This window comes from Gymnoscopelus braueri, assembly GCF_963280865.1.
Source record: "Gymnoscopelus braueri genome assembly, chromosome: 6".
In the NCBI taxonomy this organism is placed as follows: Eukaryota; Metazoa; Chordata; class Actinopteri; order Myctophiformes; family Myctophidae; genus Gymnoscopelus; species Gymnoscopelus braueri.
In genome coordinates, this window is record NC_137607.1 from 32,279,333 (window position 1) to 32,298,584 (window position 19,252).

The 19,252-nt window shown below is 40.9% G+C and overlaps 1 protein-coding gene across 1 annotated transcript in view; it reads left to right on the forward strand.

Moving 5' to 3' along the window:
• Positions 1 to 8,435: 8,435 nt before the first annotated feature.
• Positions 8,436 to 19,252, forward strand: part of LOC308087430 (uncharacterized protein) — a 91,650-nt gene continuing 80,833 nt past the window's right edge. The window contains exon 1 of the mRNA XM_080431275.1: positions 8,436 to 8,712. Within this exon, the coding sequence (XP_080287401.1) occupies positions 8,649 to 8,712 (64 nt within the window). The 5' untranslated portion in view covers positions 8,436 to 8,648. The remainder of the gene's footprint in view (positions 8,713 to 19,252) is intronic.

Genomic DNA, 19,252 nt, shown 5'->3' on the forward strand with positions numbered 1-19,252 from the left:
CAGCAGGGGGGGCCCCACCTGCGCTGATACAAATATTTTTACAGCCAAAAAAATGAAAAAAAGTTGATTTATATTGGTCAAATAGAACCGAATTAGACCCGAATTAGACCGATTTAGACCCGAATTAGACCCGAAAAGGCCCCGCGATTCTGCGTTACGCCACTGACACACACACACACACACACACACACACACACACACACACACACACACACACACACACACACACACACACACACACACACACAGAAAAAAGAAAAAAGAAAAAAGAAAGCAAGCTGGTATACATGACTGTGTGTCATGTCTTGTTTTTTATTTATTTTTATTTTTTAAGATACAGTAATTAACATCTGTTGCCCTCTCTTTATAGTGGACATTTTCATGACCTTGACCCATCTTCAATTGAATTATAGCTCAGTAATAGAAAGAATACAGTATGTTCTTAGTTTGAAGTAACTTTGACTATTTATTTATGAAGTTATTGCCGAAAAAGGATGTTCACATTTTTCATTACCTTTGACCTTGATCCAGTTACTCCCTTACCCAGGAACTATTGCCCACATTCTCTGAAAGTCTCTCCATACAGCCATTTTCCTAAAAAAATAAGAAGTTATATTTGTTATGCAAGTTCCAATTAAATTCTTCTTTCATCTTTGAACATCTCTATAGGAAAAATATAGGAAAAAATATCTGTGCTGTAACCTGTATAGCTTATATTTGAACCAAAGCCATTGAATATACTCATTATTTATAACTCAAATTGTGGATGAACCCACAGGTTCAGAGCTGACACGTGCCTCACAACTGTACACCTTGTTACTACTTGACACTAGTCAATCACAGAGCTGTGTCCTTGATGATAATGACAACAAAGATAAGGCGGATGACAATTAGCCTAGGGTACGGTCACTTCACATCAGTCAACATCAAGTATCTCTTTTCCACACGTGCCTTCTTCTCTTTTCTTTTTTTTCTTCTTCCAAAGGATTTAATGAGCATTACATTATCCCCTCCAGAAAAGCCAGGCCTAAATGCAACCTTCTTACTGTCATCAGGCACTGAGAAAGTGTAGGGTGGATGGAGGCCGGGGGGGCGCCGGGGGGTGCTGGGTGGTGGGTTACAGCTTCTATTTCCCTTAGTAGGCTTTAAAATAAATCTCCTGCAGCTCTGTTTGACTTTTTGGAGAGAAAGTGTTGTGCAGTAACATAATTCTGATACGAAAAGGCCACTTAAGGAGACTAAGATGTAGTTTTGCATCTTTTAAGAACTATTTATAGTCCTAAATTGTGGCTTACCCATTTGTAGGGGTATGCTATGTTATACTATACAGCTGAGAATGAGAGAGAGAGAGAGAGAGAGTGAGAGAAGGAAAATGGATTCAGAGGGATCCTAGGAGTGAGGAAGCGATACCATGGCAGCTCTCCTATACATTATCATAGACGTGCACATCAATATGACTCCCAATCTGAATGTATTGCCGAAAATCCACACCGTTTGATCATACAATTCTATCTCTAAGAAAAGGGGAACACTTTTCACTGTAAACCCCCGTTGCCTCGGTGCCCCTAGAAATCCATTCCCGCTAACACGCTGTACATTACCGCGAAGACTGAAGATTAGCATATGACATGACAGATTACATTAAATCATGTCTGCGCGGTACTTTATGACATTAGCCTCTTAGCCCGGGCATACAGATGCATGCAAATGCTCTGCGAAAACCCTCTTATTTAAATCTGCTGCGTGACATGGCACCTTTGATATGATTATCCCATTGATACCTGGAACGCATCTGTGTCACTTTAGATTTCTTTGGCTATTCAAAAATAGCAGATATACAAGCTCATAGCGCGGCACCGAGTGCCGCGCTATGAGCTTGTAGATCTGCTATTTTTGAAAAATCGAGGGGAAAAACAAATTTGTTTTTTTTTTCAATTTTTTGGGGGGATTTAGAAGACATTTCTAGAATCTTCTCAGGTCTTAATGGGTTATTAGTCATCTAAGCGACTTGACTTCACCCTCATCAGATAGGACATGTCAGCGAAGGTGAGGAATGATGAACGCTTTGAACGTGGACCTCGGATGAGGCGCTGTGAAGCGCCGAAGAGCAGGCCGTTATTTACAGTAAACAGCAGTTCCCTTTTACATTTTTGATGAACAAAAGGATGTGGGTGGATTTGTATTTTCTTGTCATCGCCATGCCATCATGATTTCTTTTGCACTTTCCCATTCCATTGAAAACGATGGTTCTTGTTGGAGTCCGACTGATATATCGGTTTGACCTAATATTTGACTTTCTTGACGACATTGGTATCAGCAATTATGCTTTAGTTGTGACCAGATTTTATTTTATTTTTTCATAGTTTTGCAACGCATTGTATAATTAAAGTGAAATGTTATTTTGATATTGAATTATAATTTAATTCATTTAAATGTTTTAATTATCAAAAGCTTACTTTTTTTCTAGTTATTTGTTTGTATCAAATGGATTTTTGTAATTGATTTCAAGATTACTATTTTTCTTATTTTTTTTAATATATATTTTTTACAAGATATCTGTCAAAACATCTGTAAAATCGGGATCAGCATCGTACCCAATAGTTGGTCGGTCGGGCTCTAGGTCTTTGAACGCTGCTGTAAAATACAAAAGAAACCCCCAAAAATGTGGTCGTTCTTTTCATGCTGCATGTCCGACTCATCGTTACCATCATGTCTCACTTCTAACTGGAGCACAGATGGTTCCCCAGTCTGCACCATGTAAAGAGTGAATCATCATAATCACACATAATCTTCTGTTTGACACATGCCTTTTGCTTCACTTCTAACATTATACAACACAGCGATTCAGAAAGCAAGCTATTCCTACTTTAGCTCTCAGAATGACCCTGGTATCATGAATTATTTGCCAGTCTAAAGCAATTCAGAGGCCCTGATGTTTCTGTCTCACTTCAGTCGTCAGTCACTTCCGCTGTTTTCACAGTCATACCCATATTCCTGTACTCTTGGGGGAGGTAGGGAATGTAGATACTTCTCTCCAATTATTCCCAGTGTCATCAGAGAAGCCCCCAACACCACTCGAGTGTCTTGTCTGTGCTCTGTGGTCTTTAATCTTAATTATAAAGCTATCATTACAGCGTGGACCCTGGACTGCCAACGGAGGAGCCCTGGGCTCATCTGCTCCAAATCAATCAAACCAAGTTCTGCACTGGAGGACTTTTACTCCCCCCGTTCTTTTTCTTCTTCTTTTCAATCAGGTCATTTTGATTCTCTCGTTTTCCCCCATTTTCATAATTATACTTGTCCCTTCTCTAATGAACTGAAAACATAACTCTGCCTCCTGAAGGTTCAGGCAGTCAGTTGTTAATCTTTAAACCCGAGTTGCAACCTGGAACTTGTGACCTTGGATTTGGCACAAAGGGCAACAGTGATAGTTCTCCTTTGGGATGAGTGTGTAAAAGTGCACTGAATGATCTAACCATCATTTGTTGTGTTCTTTTGGGGGGGGGGGGGGCTGTCCAGAGGTCAAAGTACATTAGTAGGCTGCATATGGAAATGTGCTTTTGTTATTGAATCCATTTAAACCCTATATACTTCCCAAAGGGGTCTATAGTTGGACCCCTCCTTTTTTTCCCCTCTGCGCCCAATCTCTTTGTCGAAAATAGCTGATCTACAAACTCACAACGTGACACGTTGCGACTTGTTCTTCTGAGCTTGTACAGTAGATTGTCTATTTTTGCAGAATGTTCGCTCCAGAATAGGGACACCAGGGATCAAGTGGTTAAACTGGGATGAGGAGAGCCCAATATCAATTTCACTCTGAAGTGTTTGTGAGAGGATGTTACTGTAAGTATATGGAATGCAATTATAGTGTCAGTGAAACAGTTGAGTTCTTTCAATCTGAAGAACACCCTCATTCACACTCAAATTGTCAGATTTCGCAATTCAAATCAAGGCAGTCAAACTGGATGATGGAGAGAAAGTTAGGAACAGCTAACGATGAATATATTCCATCTCGAAAACAGCTCACATCTGAAAGCCCCGTCAAGTGTCATGATCAAAGGCCCTCCGTTTTCTATTGAGAGAGAGAGGCTGTGTGTGTGTGTGTGTGTGTGTGTGTGTGTGTGTGTGTGTGTGTGTGTGTGTGTGTGTGTGTGTGTGTGTGTGTGTGTGTGTGTGTGTGTGTGTGTGTGTGTGTGTGTGTGTGTGTGTGTGTGTGTGTGTGTGTGTGTGTGTGTGTGTGTGTGCGCGCGCTCGTGCAGGGGAGTCGGGTGTCATGATGACTTCTGCCTCACTGCCAGGAGGTTTGTTTTATCCTGAAGGCTGCTTTATGTTAGAATTTTATGTGCCAATTAATTAGGTGCTTTCTAATATATGTTGAGCCCTAACTCTACACTATTTAGAGTGGGGGATAATTTATCCCGGGAAAATCATCCTCTGCGTGACTCTTTAGTCATTTCATGATAAATATAAAAATCAGAGCCAAAGCTTAACAGATAGTCAGTTCACTACAAACTTTCCTGTCCAGTCTGGTGATTCACAGTCTGGGAGATGAAAGGGTAGCTTTGTAAAGTATTTCTGTTATCTAAAGGTAATGTAAAGTTACTGTGTCACTTTCCACTGTCTATAACAGTGGTTCTCAAAGTAGGGTCTGGGGACCCCAAAGGGATCCTTGAGGGGCTCCCCAGAAAAATTTGTTAATATAGCATTAAAATCAGTTTAACAACTTTAAACCTACACAGTATATCTACAAGCTCTACAAGCTAAAACAAACAAAGAAACAAAAATAAAATCTAAAATCGATATACAAGCTCACAACGCATCGCTTGTAGATCGGCTGTTTTATCTATTTTCAATTATTATTTTTAAATACATTTAGTTTATTGATTTCTGCACATACTAGAAACAATATTACAACACTTGTAAAAATGTAGTGCAAATAGAAAAAACAACATAGGAAAAAAATAAACAGAAACGTAAAACATAATCCACGTTATAAGTAAAACATAATCCACAATTCATATTTTGAAAATGTTATGACATGCCGAAAATAGGGACGCCAGGTTGGCTAATCTGGCACAGCGCTCTTATTAAATTAGTTTTAATTTAAATATTTTTTTAAATATATAATTTCTTTATGATTGTATTTTTCTCTCTGCCCCCCCTGGTGCCACCTGGTGGCCCCGGCTGGGGGCCGTGGCCCTCGCTTTGAACACCACTGCTCTAGTACACTGAGAATGTAGTCTGACAAGTGAGTATAAGACACAGAAGATTATGTTGAGTTCACAGGTCACATTTCTAAGCATGCAAACCCTCTTGAACACCTCTTATTGCTGTCTGGAAGGGAGTGAAAGCTTTACTTTAATGCGCTAGAACGAAGGTCCTCATTCGTTTTTAAAATATGCAAAGAAGCACATGCTAACATTAACCACTGCCTACATTATTTATCCTGCTGAAAAGTGTTTTATCAGCACTAGGACTGCTTTACTTTTAAATATTCAAATGAGAGCTGAAATATCTTAACTGCAGCCTGTAAGAGAGTATAGTGCCTCTATACTTTAGATTTTAACACTGTGTTGCATAAATTTGATGAGCTTTGATTAAAAATAAGGAGACATCGTGGACTCCGCAGAGTACCACAGTGGCGTAAAGTAACTAAGTACATGCACTCAAGTACTGTACTTAAGTACAATTTTGAGGTATGTTTTACCACTGGAGTACCATAATCCAAGTGGAAAAGTAAAGGCCTTCTTGCTTACAAAAGGCTCTGTGCATAACGACACAGGTTTCCAGAAGGTGGCATCCCTGTTTCTTGTTCCGGTTCATTTACTCATAATGTACCTTCAGTTGATTGGCTCTGCAGCAGATTTGAACAGGAAACATGAAGGTGAAGGTGTCCTGTGTTTCCGGATCAAATCTGCTGCCAAGCAAATCAAACAAAGCTATAGGACATCGTATCGGAACAGGAAACAGGTATGCCAACTTCGGGAAAGCCGGCACTACAGTTATGCACAGAGCCTATAACACCAATTTTGCTCCATATCCACTATTTGTTTCACACTGGGTCAAATTCAGACCAGGAATTACTGAACCCTGACTCTGTCAGCTGCCTCTATAATCCAATGACAGCTTCAGAGTCCACATGTCTATATCGAGTAACACAATATAAGTAACCATTTTTGGCATCATAGTTCAAGGTTCACGGTTGTGTACATAAGTTATAGTAAAATCAAAACAAGCAATAAACGGAAATGCTGTGGTTATATTGCAATATATATTGCAATATATATTCTACAGCATGTGTTCTAAGCTTATGTGCCACTGTTATATCTTATTTATACTTTGTTGTGCATCATGTCGTGCACTGAAAATAGACGATTTACAAGCTCACACCGGGTTGCACTGTGATGCTTTGTGAGCTTGTAGATCGGTTGTTTTCGGTGCATATCACAGGCACCCAATGAAGTATAACTCAGGCATTACGGTATATACACCATGGCATTTGCTGTATATGATTCTTCATTGGAATGGGCTGAGAACAAAGTCTAATTATCCTAAAAGTACTGTCAAAGTCTAAATCCCCAGCAATGTGTTTTATATGGTATTTGCGGTTGAACTTTAAGATGTGATGGGGGGGGGGGAGTATAGTATTGTGTAGGGGGACACAGACTAATGAAAGGTTTTTCACGTAACGCTCTCAGGTCATAAACCAATATCTATATCTCCCGTAAGACAATTTCTATTCATTCCTTTCCTTTTAGTTCTTGATTCCCTTGCTGATGTGGACTTTATTTACATGGCAGGAGACTTTAGAGCGAGAGGGAAAAGCTTTTACCATGGTTTACATTGGCAATGTATCATTGGGGTTACTAAAAACTCCTTGCTTTTTAGCACTCAATCTTTTTCTGTTTCTTTATTCTCTAACAACCATCGCAAATTTGGTCTGGTATGTGACTGCTAATTCATCCTTTCAATGTATGATCTCCTGTCATCTCCTCATTTGTCTCTGAGTGTTTCTAATCTGAGATAATCCCAGTCAAATCCTTTGATTGTGAGTTTGGACCTGATCCATCTCAAAGAAGCCATTTAATGGGCTTCATGGCACTTGGTGTCGAGTCATTTATCTAGTGGAATGGATGTGGATGCTTGTTTTAATAAGTGCTCTTCGTGAATATAGCAGGCGACATACTCTTTAATTAGGCAAAGTGAACACTCACCCTGTACCTTCAGTACAGTACTTTCTTTTGGCTGAGGACAAACTGTAGGACTTCATGCTTTAAGAAACTAATAATAATCATCATCATGATAATAAGTATATTGTATATGAGTTGGCAGAAAAGCAGGGACATATATAGATACACAACCTGTGAACCTGTTCAGGAAAAAAGTCTGTTTTAAGAGATGAATAGATTCATAGAAATGGCTATTTCAGCAATTTTCCATTATGAAAATACAGCTTTATTACAACGACCCATCTCACTTCGTTAAACACCTAGGTATTAGTGTAACACAAATCCATCTTATAAAAGTGTAATTTTTCAGTTTTCAGTTCATTCCATTGTCTAGTACAGTACATCTCTGACTATGCTATGATTTTTTTATTTTATTTATTTTGGTTGAGTGTTTTGTTAGTCAAAGGGCCCAATTCCCCCAATGTTGCATATTGAAACTATAATGCCAACATTCCAGCCCTGGAAATGGGGCGGCCATAGCTGAGTGGTCAGAGAGACCGCCTGGGGAGCCGGATTGTCCCAGGTTCGATTCCAGGCCTTCAATATGTCGAAGTGTCCCTGAGCAAGACATTTAACCCCTAACTGCTCCCCAAGGCGTTGCCCCCGTATCGCCCACTGCTCCTGTTACTTAGGATGGGTTAAATGCAGATACCTCTTTTCACTGGTATGCAAATATAGGACAACAACTTCAATTTTCCATGACACACTTTCCAGTCATATTATACAGTACTTAGGTCAGCAAGAGGAACAAGAATCGTGTGTGGGGAACTTCTCAAATCTATCTGATTCATTTCCCATACGCGAGTGATGTGGTTGAACAGTGTTCTTCCCAGAAGTGATGTTTATCACTCCTCCATTACATGCCTCTTCTTCATTGTGAAATATGTTTTTTTCACCATTACAATATTTTTCTGGGTTGGTCTGCCTTCATTCAAAGCAAAACATTATGTCATCACCATTTGCCTGCTCATAACGAGTGCATCATAGCCTACAGTATTAATTCAGTCTGTATGTTGAACCAGCCTTGACTGAAAGTGTGCACACTGAAGGCTTTCCTTTTCCTTTCTTTTTTGGCTCATTTGTCTTCCTGTCCTGACATGCTCCTGAGTACAGCTGAGCTGTGATTGGCCTTCTGCGTTTACAGCTTCCTGGAGAACAAGGAAGAAAAAAATAACCTAAAAAACCACAGAGATCAGCTGACATGACCAACCCACTGGCTGAAACTGAAGGAAGTACAAGATCTTCAAAACAAAACTTCTTCCCTGTCTCTTTCACTTCACTTTAAATGTCCACGGGATTCAATAACGCAAGAAAACAGAGGAATGTAAATGGGAAGTGCAGGAAACTGCTGACATCTGGAACAGCTCAGGAGTGGATGGAAGAAGCCGTCTCTGACACAGGGAAAAAGAAAGTGAAATTATGGACAATTATGGATATGGCTCTTCTGACGTCTCAAAAGAATCATGCAAAATTATATTCACAGGTACGTTGCGTTACTTGTAATTTCATCAGGGAAATAGAATAGACGTTGCTTACTTGTATCTGTTCATATGTTTACATTGTAGTAGCCCCATCTCTGTTGTTTCTAAATCTGCCTACAGTGTTTCTAATGCCCCCCCCCCCCCACACACACACACACACACACTTGTGTATATTAGTATACTTGTGAGGACATCTTTTGCTTAAACCTAACCTCTAAATGCCAAATTCTACTATACTTGTTGGGGACATCTGGCTCTCACAAGTACAGTAATACACACACACACACACACACACACACACACACACACACACACACACACACACACACACACACACACACACACACACACACACACACACACACACACACACACACACACACACACACACACACACACACACACACACACACACACACACACACACACACACACACACACACACACACACACACACACACACACACACACACACACACAGAGAGAGAGAGAGAGAATGACCCAATCATAAACTCCATCCTCACATTACTAGTCGAGGTCTGAACTACATCTGTCTTTTTGCTGAGGGTTTGAATGTCAGTAAATCAGATGAGATCCGGAATGTGTGATAACGACATTGACCACGATGTAATGGAAAACCAAAACTAATCAAATTTAAGGTCAGGGATTCTGTGAACTCATTCACTGATACACAATCATATGCACCTCCAGCTAGATGCGCTTATGGAGCCACTGGCTGAAAGTTGTGTTGGCCACGGTGGTGTGAGCTTACCCGCCCCCCCACCAACATCCATCCAGCCCCGTCCCCCACACTAGCCAGATGGCTGTCACACAGGCAATTCCTCTCCCGGACCATGCTGATTTCCCATCATTCTTTCGTTAATGAGGTCGTTAACAATGTAACGGACAATTAAATTATCTCAATCTGGCATTTTCCACCATTAATTTACTGTATGTATAGTGTTTCGAACCTGTCAACGTATTGTTTCAGCAACACGGCTCAGATTAGCGACTACTATTGTCTCGGTGACACCCACAGATGGTCAGTATAGTTCATAAAATATGTAAATGGTACAGCTGAACCACTGGACGGTTGTTTTTCAAGGGCATACTACCTGTATGTGTTATATTACACATATCGATGCTATTGGACGGAAACCTCTTATCTCCATATTTTAACTTTTTATGTGTTTTCGTAATTTAACATTGTCGTAATACAGTCATACTACAGTGTCACACAAAAGTAGCAAAAATAGCCGATCTGCGACTTTTGCTATTTTTTAATTTTAATCCTGAAAAGTAACAGTTTAGGACATACCGTATGAGTTTTCCGCCCGAACAGCGACAATATTTTACAAAAGGGTGTTAAAAGCCAACCCAGCCTGTAACTGTAGTAAATTATACCAAATCTCAATGGTTTCCTATTTTCACCGAATGTTCACCTATCGCCTGACAAGCCCAGAATAGGGATGCTATAGGGTTCATGTGGTTAATAATCTGCAAAATAACGAGTAAAACAAAAACAAGTATGATGGCAGAATGTGAAAGGTCCCAGAGACAATGTGAATGCTTCGTTTTAGTAAATCAACACCCTGTGCGGGGGGGGGGGGACAGTGCAGAACCTGGCACTGACATCTACGGGATGTTCCGGTGTGTGGAGAGTGACTTCTGCCAGTTAGTTTAGTACTCACCTCTGTCCAAAGTATTGTCCAACGTTGACACCCCTGACAGTTAATTATAGGAGCCACAGATCACGGAGACGACCCAGCTCTGCTGCGATTGACATGCCGCGTGTTTACAGTACATCTCTATGTTGTATTGTTGTCTTCCTGCATGCTTATTTTGTCGCCAGCAGTGTATCTGTATTTTAGTCCCCCCCCCAAGTGCCTCGGGGCTTGCCATAATGATCGTAATAACAATACAGATTTCGAGGAGTGCAACGTTGAAAAGGAGCACTAGTGGGTATAATTGGTGAACTTGCCACATCGCAGTGACTTGAGAAATATTTTCAGACAGACAGTGGACACAATGACTGTCTCTGTTGACCAGACCCGAACAGACACAGTGTCAAATTCTACACATATAACAGTCACTGCACTCCATTACTTTCTGCAAATTAACTTCTCTGAACAGATCAAAATGTTATTTGACAATAACTAGGTAATTATGTGGATCTTGGGATCCACATAGATCTCGGACTTCAAGTGACTGCCTTGTGACATCAGTAATCTATGAAGTCAATCATCTATGACGTATCTATGACGTATGAGTCAATTCGGGCAAGGTTTCAGCGAGATCACAGCCCCATTGACTTCCATTATAAAATAACGTTTAAATACTTCTAAAAGTAGAAAGCATGTGGAAAAAAAGGTAGAGCGGTACTTCTATGGCCTACTGGAAGCGTGCATACAGGTATGGCGCTGATCCGTCCAGCGGTTTGCCAGATTAGTTCTGGACAGGCAGACAGACAGACAGAGACACACACACACACACACACACACACACACACACACACACACACACACACACACACACACACACACACACACACACACACACACACACAGACCCTGTCATAGACGGCTAGCCTCTTGCATTGCCACGTCGTGATAATAAAACACAACTAAAGCTGATCCATTGCCAGACATACAGACAAAGTGCCACACAATGAGACAAAGCCCATCAGAGCATTTAAGCACACAGAAGGATTTGGAAATGTCTCACCTGAATGATTTCCATTAACACAGACTTTGTTCATGCCCAGGTGGCTGGTGTCAGTAGCAGGGAGTGATGCTTCAATTATGCTCCATCGTACAACGGTGTCACTCGCTGAAAATAGCTAATCTACAAGTTCACAATGTAACGTCAAATCAGGCTTGAATCTGAGCACCAGCCAGACGACACACATATTCATCTGAAAAAGCCTGATTACTAAAATGAGTGTCAGAGGAAGAATTGTTACTGTAGTTCCCTCATCTCACGTCTTGTCTCGAGAATATTAATGCAAGTTGAGATATATGCCTGGTCAGTAATAAAATCTGCTTACACAGATTCTGACGGGTTACATTAAAAGCCTACCCTTTGATTAAGGGATTTTTCATCTGAACATAGCTATCCACCTGAAGCGATCCAGCTCACCGAGAGCCCCCAAAGAGACAGGAGCTTCTGAAGCAGCAGTTTATCCCCAATTCAGACAAGCACACTGATGACAGCCAGCCCTCACCGCTGTCTCCCTGTATTTTTATGGATGAAACGAGCCAAGCTGGCTTCCAGCTACTGTCCAATATTTTGCTTCAAAGCCCCCTGTTTGGGGATCATCAGTGGAGAAGATGTGGGCTAAGGTTGCTACTAAATCAAAGGCACCGGTTGCAGCACAAAGAAGCATAAAAAAGAACCGTGAAGGGATCTTGTGACGAAACCAGGCCTAGGGCCTACACACCAGCTGTCTGGCAACTGGTACGTGATGTATATTCCGCTACTCAGCTTTTATGTCCATTCCAGTAAGAATGAGGATGGATCAAATTACTGTACGGCATAATTTCAATGTTGGGTCTGAATCAGTTGGTGTGAAGGTAGCAAGCAGTCAGTTGTAGAGCCTGACCGATGACAGATTTTTTTGTTTGATGCCCATCCCAATTTTGGAAAATCTATCTAAACATGAACTGACATGAACTGAACTTAATTAAAAGTAATCATTTAATAACCCACTCCACCCTCACCACCTGCCTCACAGACGTTAAAACATGGATGCAAAAGGACTTCCTCAAACTCAACTGCAATACATCGGAAATCTTAATCATTGGCCTAGACTCCCTCACCCGCTCCACCCAGAACTTCACGCTCAACATCGGCGGCTACACTGTGACAACCTCCACCTGCGTCTGTAACCTCGCACCCTCTCATTCCTCCCCCACGTAAACCAGATCACCAAAACTGCCTTTTTTCACCTCAGGAACATCGCCCGCATCCGGCCCTCTCTGACATTTCCAGCTGCCGAAACACTCATACACGCATTCATCACATCCCGGCTTGATTACTGTAACAGTATCCTCAACAGCACCACCTCCAAAGTCTGCAACAAACTCCAATACGTTCAAAACTCAGCTGCCCGTCTGCTCACCAGTACCCGCTCCAGAGACCATATTACACCCTCCACGACCTACACTGTCTCCCCGTCAAACTAAGAATCCACTACAAAATCCTGCTTACCACCTAAAAGGCACTCAATAATCTGGCACCCTCTTACCTCTCTGATCTTCTCGAACTTTACGTCCCCTCCCGTTCCCTCAGGTCTAGTGAAGCCAACCTCCTGGAGGTCCCCAAGGCCAAGTACCGCACCTGGGGGTACAGGGCTTTTTCTGTTGCTGCCCCCCCTCCTCCCCCTCTGGAACGCACTCCCAAACCATAGTAAAGACGCCCCCTCCCTCACTTCCTTCACAACCACGCTCAAAACACATCTCTTCAGGATAGCCTTTCCCAGTTTTTCCCAGAATTTTTCCCAGAATTTTTATCCCGGTGCCAATTTCCTAAGTGATCCTGGGCGCTACACCTGCCCTACACCAGCGCTACACCAGCGCTACACCAGTCCCCTTCAGCCTAGGGAGGCCAGGGCCGAGCTCATGCTTCCTTCAATGCATGAGAGCCAACTGACCTTCTTGTCACCTGACAGGGGGGAGTTTCCCTGGTAGGACGTAGCGCGTGGAAGGAACACGTTATTCCAACCAGTTCCCTTCCCCTCCATCAGGCGCCCCAGCTGTCATGGGGGAGGCGGTATAGCGACCAGGATTACTACATGTTTTTGTGAGGGTATTAACTACCCTAGGAGACACGGGGAGAACATGCCTTTCCCAGTTGAGGTCTAGTTAGGATGTCTCCCCAACCCATGCTTAACTTTTTATCGTTTTTAATCTAGCACTTATGTCTTCATTGTTTTTTGGTTTTGTTTTTTATTAAAGTTGGTTCCTTCCTTTCTTTATGTAAAGCGACTTTAGGTACTTATTAAAGCGCTATATACATTTTTGCTATTATAATTATTATTAAGCCCTATTCAACATGTTTAACAATAGTTTGTGAGCTTGCACTGTAGATCTGCAAATTCTTTTAGACGTTTGGGAATTTTTGAAAACCTTTGAAAATATTTGCCTATATAATGACACCAGATTGAAAGTGGCTGCATTATTGCAGATATCGATGTTGTAAAAAAAAAAAAAAAGGGCCGATATATCGACCAAAACTACAGTATATGTCGGTCGGGCTCTAATCAGTTGCCTTTGTTGCCCCTTTGCCCATTCTCTCCCCTCAGCCTCTTGCCAATCGCTAGCTCATATCGGGCCAAGCTTCCAACACATTCCTCAGATCTGGGTTTGATGCATTTTCAAGTGCTGACACCTCCATGTTTTAATTGACTTACAGGTGCAAAGATCAGCTCATGGCTGCCAAAATACAGCGCCTGGCCAAAAAAGGCAAGAGATCTATGGGCTAATGTAAAGAAATGACTCAAAATGGTAATTTCACACAAAAGGGGATGTTTCATCTCGGAAAGACTGGAACAGAGCCATACATACTGTAGCTGTACAAATTGTAATGAATATGGTGGAGGGTGTATAATGTATCTTGAATATGCTTTTAATGGTTTGCTCTGGAAGGTAGCTGCCAAGATAAAATACTTATGAGAAACATGAGTTCATAGTAAATTAGAGTGAGTGATTGGTGATGATTGTAGCAATCCAGAAGTGAAGAAACAATAATATGTGTCTAGGGAGTGTTTCACTATTGCTCACTTTGAGAGTTTCCTGGCTTTATTTCCTGAATCGACAAATCTGAGTTGTGTAATGTTATGTACTTTCTCAAAAAATGTTGACGTGAGTATAATAGTAGGGTGAATGCATTTTAATGTGTGGATCCAAATTAGAGCCCAACTGTATATTGATTTCACCGATATATCGGCCATAATTTTGTTTTCTTTTGATGCTGTGTTGGCAGTTACAGTATGCAGCCGATGTGTCCCAATTATTAACCATTTCAACCTGGCATCCCTATTTTGGGCAGGTCATTAGGCAAAAATAGCAGACCAGTAGTAGTAATCATTAGCAGTTATGTATTTTATATTTACTGGTTTGCTTTTTCCTTGAATAACTACAGTTAAGTGTTCTTAACTTATCTGTTAACTGGCATCGACCAGGCTCTAGTTCAAATGAACATCAATGTGATTGTTTGAGTGGACTTCAAATGCAATGGTAATTAATTGATTAATGGATGTGTTGCAGTTTTTAACTACTAAGCACTGTGTTTTTGAAAGCCAGTACTTGCATACTGTATTTGAAATAGTATCTTTCAAGTGGTTTGTTCAGGTTTTCAATCAGATGGTATCAGCATTCATAGTGCATCAGCTGGTTATTGTGGTGGCCCCAGGCTCTCATTATAAGAGCATTGTTCATCCACCTCTACAACAAAGACTAGAATTGTTCCTCAGCACAACTGATGTCCAAAACACACACACACACACTGATGTCCAATTAAACACACACATACACAAAGTGTACACATAGCTGCTTTAGTTAATTGCAATTTTTAAGATCAATGGGTTGTCTAATCTATTTTTCCTTTTCTTTCACATGCGCTTAATGATGCACTATATATATTTTCAAGGCTTTCAAATTTAGATGACATAAACGTCAGGTAGTCACCGACTCACCATTCTGTATTAATCAAAGCTATGAAAGTATCTTAAATCGCTTTCCAATTCAGAGAAATAAAAAATGTATGAGTCTATTTAAGTATTCAGCACAAATCACCGTACAGTTATTGCCTGTTTTTTTATGAGATGGTATAGAATCATTCTCTGCTTATGATATCTATGGGTAATGTACCCTTCAACACCTTCGTTCGTTGGTGAGTGAGAGAGTGAGAGAGTGAGTGAGTGAGTGAGTGAGTGAGTGCGTGAGTGAGTGAGTGCATTAACCATTGGACAAAAACACACCCTGTCAGTTTGGTGTGACACAATGACAAATTGACATAATGATAACCGAGCACGGGGCAACCTTAGAGATTTACACCCACTCCTCATTGTGAGCAGTAATCAAATAATTGCTCAACATGGTTAATGTCTAAGCCAGTACATCAAGAAATCTACCTAAACTATTAATCAGCTTGTGGCAATAAAGGAACACTTTTTAGACAGAAATTTTTATTTCAGTTTCCGGATCCAAGTTCCTTTATACCTCAAGATGTTCATGTTCCCACTGGAAAAATCTGTATTTTTAAAGGGATTGGAAAGCGAAATATATCTTCCCTTCTATATCATTTGGGATCTATATAGAGTAGTAAGTAGTGGAAAAAAATGATTAGAAACTAGTTTCAGTACAGGATGTGGAGCAGGTGTATGCGCTTCCTCTGGTTGCTTCCATGGCTGTGGGTGCTCAGCTTCAAACAACACAAATGCCGATAGCAGCACAAGATTAAAATGCAAGGCTTGACTCAGATGCATATTCTTATATTATGCTATTAATATGCTATTACACTATTCCCACTTTTTGTGGTTCTTTATACTTAGCTTCACTCCAGATTAGATACATTCATCTAAATAGTTCTGAGGGATACATTGGGCATTGCTATACAGGGAGATTGCTGATATCAGCAAACTCAACATCAAGTAATGATCCATTCATGAAGCTCATGTCAGCAGGAGCCCTGCTCAGCATTAGCCCTTTGTGATTGCATCCTAGTGATTCCCAAGCCAGTTGAGCTTGCTGTGATTGGGGAGTGCTCGTGTAGGTTCACTCAAAGTACTGTATGTGTGCAATAAAGAAAAAAATCACACCCAGTGTGAAGTGGGCGGTGTGGTCACAGTGGTCATCACAGTGATGGAAGTTCACTTAAAGAAAAGTAATATTGTGGACCAACCATTGTACACCCCTAACTTAAAAAAACATAAATGTGTTGTTTTTTTAAGTGCATAGTCCTATTTATAGGGCTATGTACATGTGTCATGTTTCACTAGCCAATCACAGTCCTGAATAGACTGTGATTGGCCAATCACGGTGCAGGGTTAGGGGGGTACAATGGTGGCCAATCACAGCGCAGGGTTGGGGGGGTGCAATGGGTGGGGGGGTACAATGGTGGCCAATCACAGTGCAGCGAATGTCGATGTCCAAACCTCACATATAGGGGCGGTTTCACCGCCCAAAAAGTTCTACATCACCTAATAACAAGGTAGGTAGGCCTATGCCGCAAGTCGATTGAGTGCCCGCGTCGAGCAGCTGATTGCCTCGCGCATCGATGAGCATGGTGGACAGTATAGGTTATCACTTGTTTTGAAATTGCACTTAAAGGGATATTTCACTTTTTTTTTTAAATGGGTCATTTTATCGTCTACTCAGGCTTTTGTGAGCCCCCCAGACAGTTTTAAGTTGCTTGATTCAGTATTTAGATATTTGATATTCATCAGACACGCCCCCTTCCTATACAAACCCATTGTAACTTCAATGGTAAACTTGGTTAAAATGGAGTTTGAAGTTACAATGGGTTTGTATAGGAAGGGGGCGTGTCTGACAAAATGAATATCAAATATCTAAATACTGAATCAAGCAACTTAAAAACTGTCCGGGGTGCTCCCAAAATGCCTGAGTAGACGATAAAATGCCCCCCCTCACCAATAATTTGCTTGGGAATGGCTCGCATGCTTTGTGATTAGTCCCGTTTAGACGACAACGGTCTTTACAGTAAACGGTAAAGATGTGCCGTCCATTTACACGGGAACAGTGTTTGCTTGAATCCGCAACTAAGTGAAACTACCTTCCAGGGTGGAAATCTTTGACCATGCTCCGCGTCCCATCTTCATGTAAACGGAGGAAACGGCAAAACGTGTTGTTGCCAGATCTTGTGAGAGAAATAAGCAGTCAGTTCTATGAAAACAAGCCTTAAAGGAGGCGACTAGGCTACATTAGCACTTTAAACCTATACAGTACACACACACACATATATATATAGATATAGATATATATATATATATATATATATATATATATATATATATACCAAATATTATTTCACTATTTCTTTTCAAGATCTTTTTGAAAATAGCAGATCTACAAGCTCACTGTGAGCTTGTAGATCGGCTATTTTCACCATATATATTTGTCAATTCAGATTGGGGTCTGCGAATAAATACAATAATTTGACATGCACATGTTTGAGGACTGTTTAAGCAATAATAAAATCAAATAAAAAAAATTAACAACACTTTAAAAACAAGCCCAAAAAACGCAACCCGCAACAACCAATATTTACAAGCAACTTTACAGGAAAAACAAGCCCAAAGTCGCTTATAATAAGCGGGCATGGCAACCCACAGATTAGCTGTGCACACTACAGCGTTTTCAATCCCTGGTGCGTCACCGTCTAAATGCAAATTTTAAAAGTGAGAACGCAACGGTACTTTGACGTTTTCACTAGAGAGCGTTGTCGTCTAAACGTGGCCTTAGCTAGCTAACCGTTTTCACACCAGATATTTTGACAAGTAAACACAGCTGAAAGTAATGTGGGTGTGTTTCAATAAAGTGTTGAGCAGGGACAGTACAATTTGCTTAATGCTGGCACACAGAAACACCCTATAAGAAACATACACACAACTAGAAAAAGTGCTCCTCAGAGCACAGGTCTCCGACAGGTCAGGTAGGTTATTGTGGCCTCCTGATGGCGCTATAATAGGCCAATGTGAAAAGGTAGCCATTTCTTCTTAGGCCTTGCACGGCAATGGGACACTGCATTCATGATTTGAGGCATTTTGTTCAAAACAATTGTTTTGCTAAATTAGACCTGCTGGTGGCGCTATAACAGGCCAATGTTAAAAGGGTGGCATTTGCTCCTCAACATAGTGTGAATGTGCGTGCAAAGTTTGACCGTAATCGGATGCTGCGTTCATGATTTGCGGCATTTGTTCAAAACAAGCCACTACTGCAAACTTTAGATGTAAATCTTAGCCAATCAGGATGGAATATGAAAAATCAAACACATCCGTCTTGATCACATGACTATAGAAATCATGTGTACCGATTTGCGTGAAATGTGGATAAAATCGGAAGGAGTAATATAATTTTTTTTTTTTACATATGTCGGCCTCCTGGTGGCGCTATAAAAGGCAGATGTGAAAAATGCAGGGCAAGGGTTTTTCCTTGACCTCTAGGGAGTGCGCTTACAAAGCTTTACACAGATCGGTGCAGTTATAGGTAAAAACACGAATCGGCCTGTTATAGCGCCACCATGAGGCTGATTTGAAATTTTTCAATTGGCATTTCTTCCTCGGCATAGTGGAAATATGCGTGCAAAATTTCAAGGTAATTGCATGCTGTGTTCATGATTTGAGTCATTTTGTTCAAAACGGAGCACTCCTGCAAACTTTGGAAGCCATTTTTAGCCAATCAGGATGGAATATGAAAAATCTGAAAGACTTGTTTCGTTTAATGACTATAGAGATACTGTGTACCGATTTGTGGGATTTTTGGACAAAATCTGTAGGAGTACTGTCAAAGAATATGTTTTGCA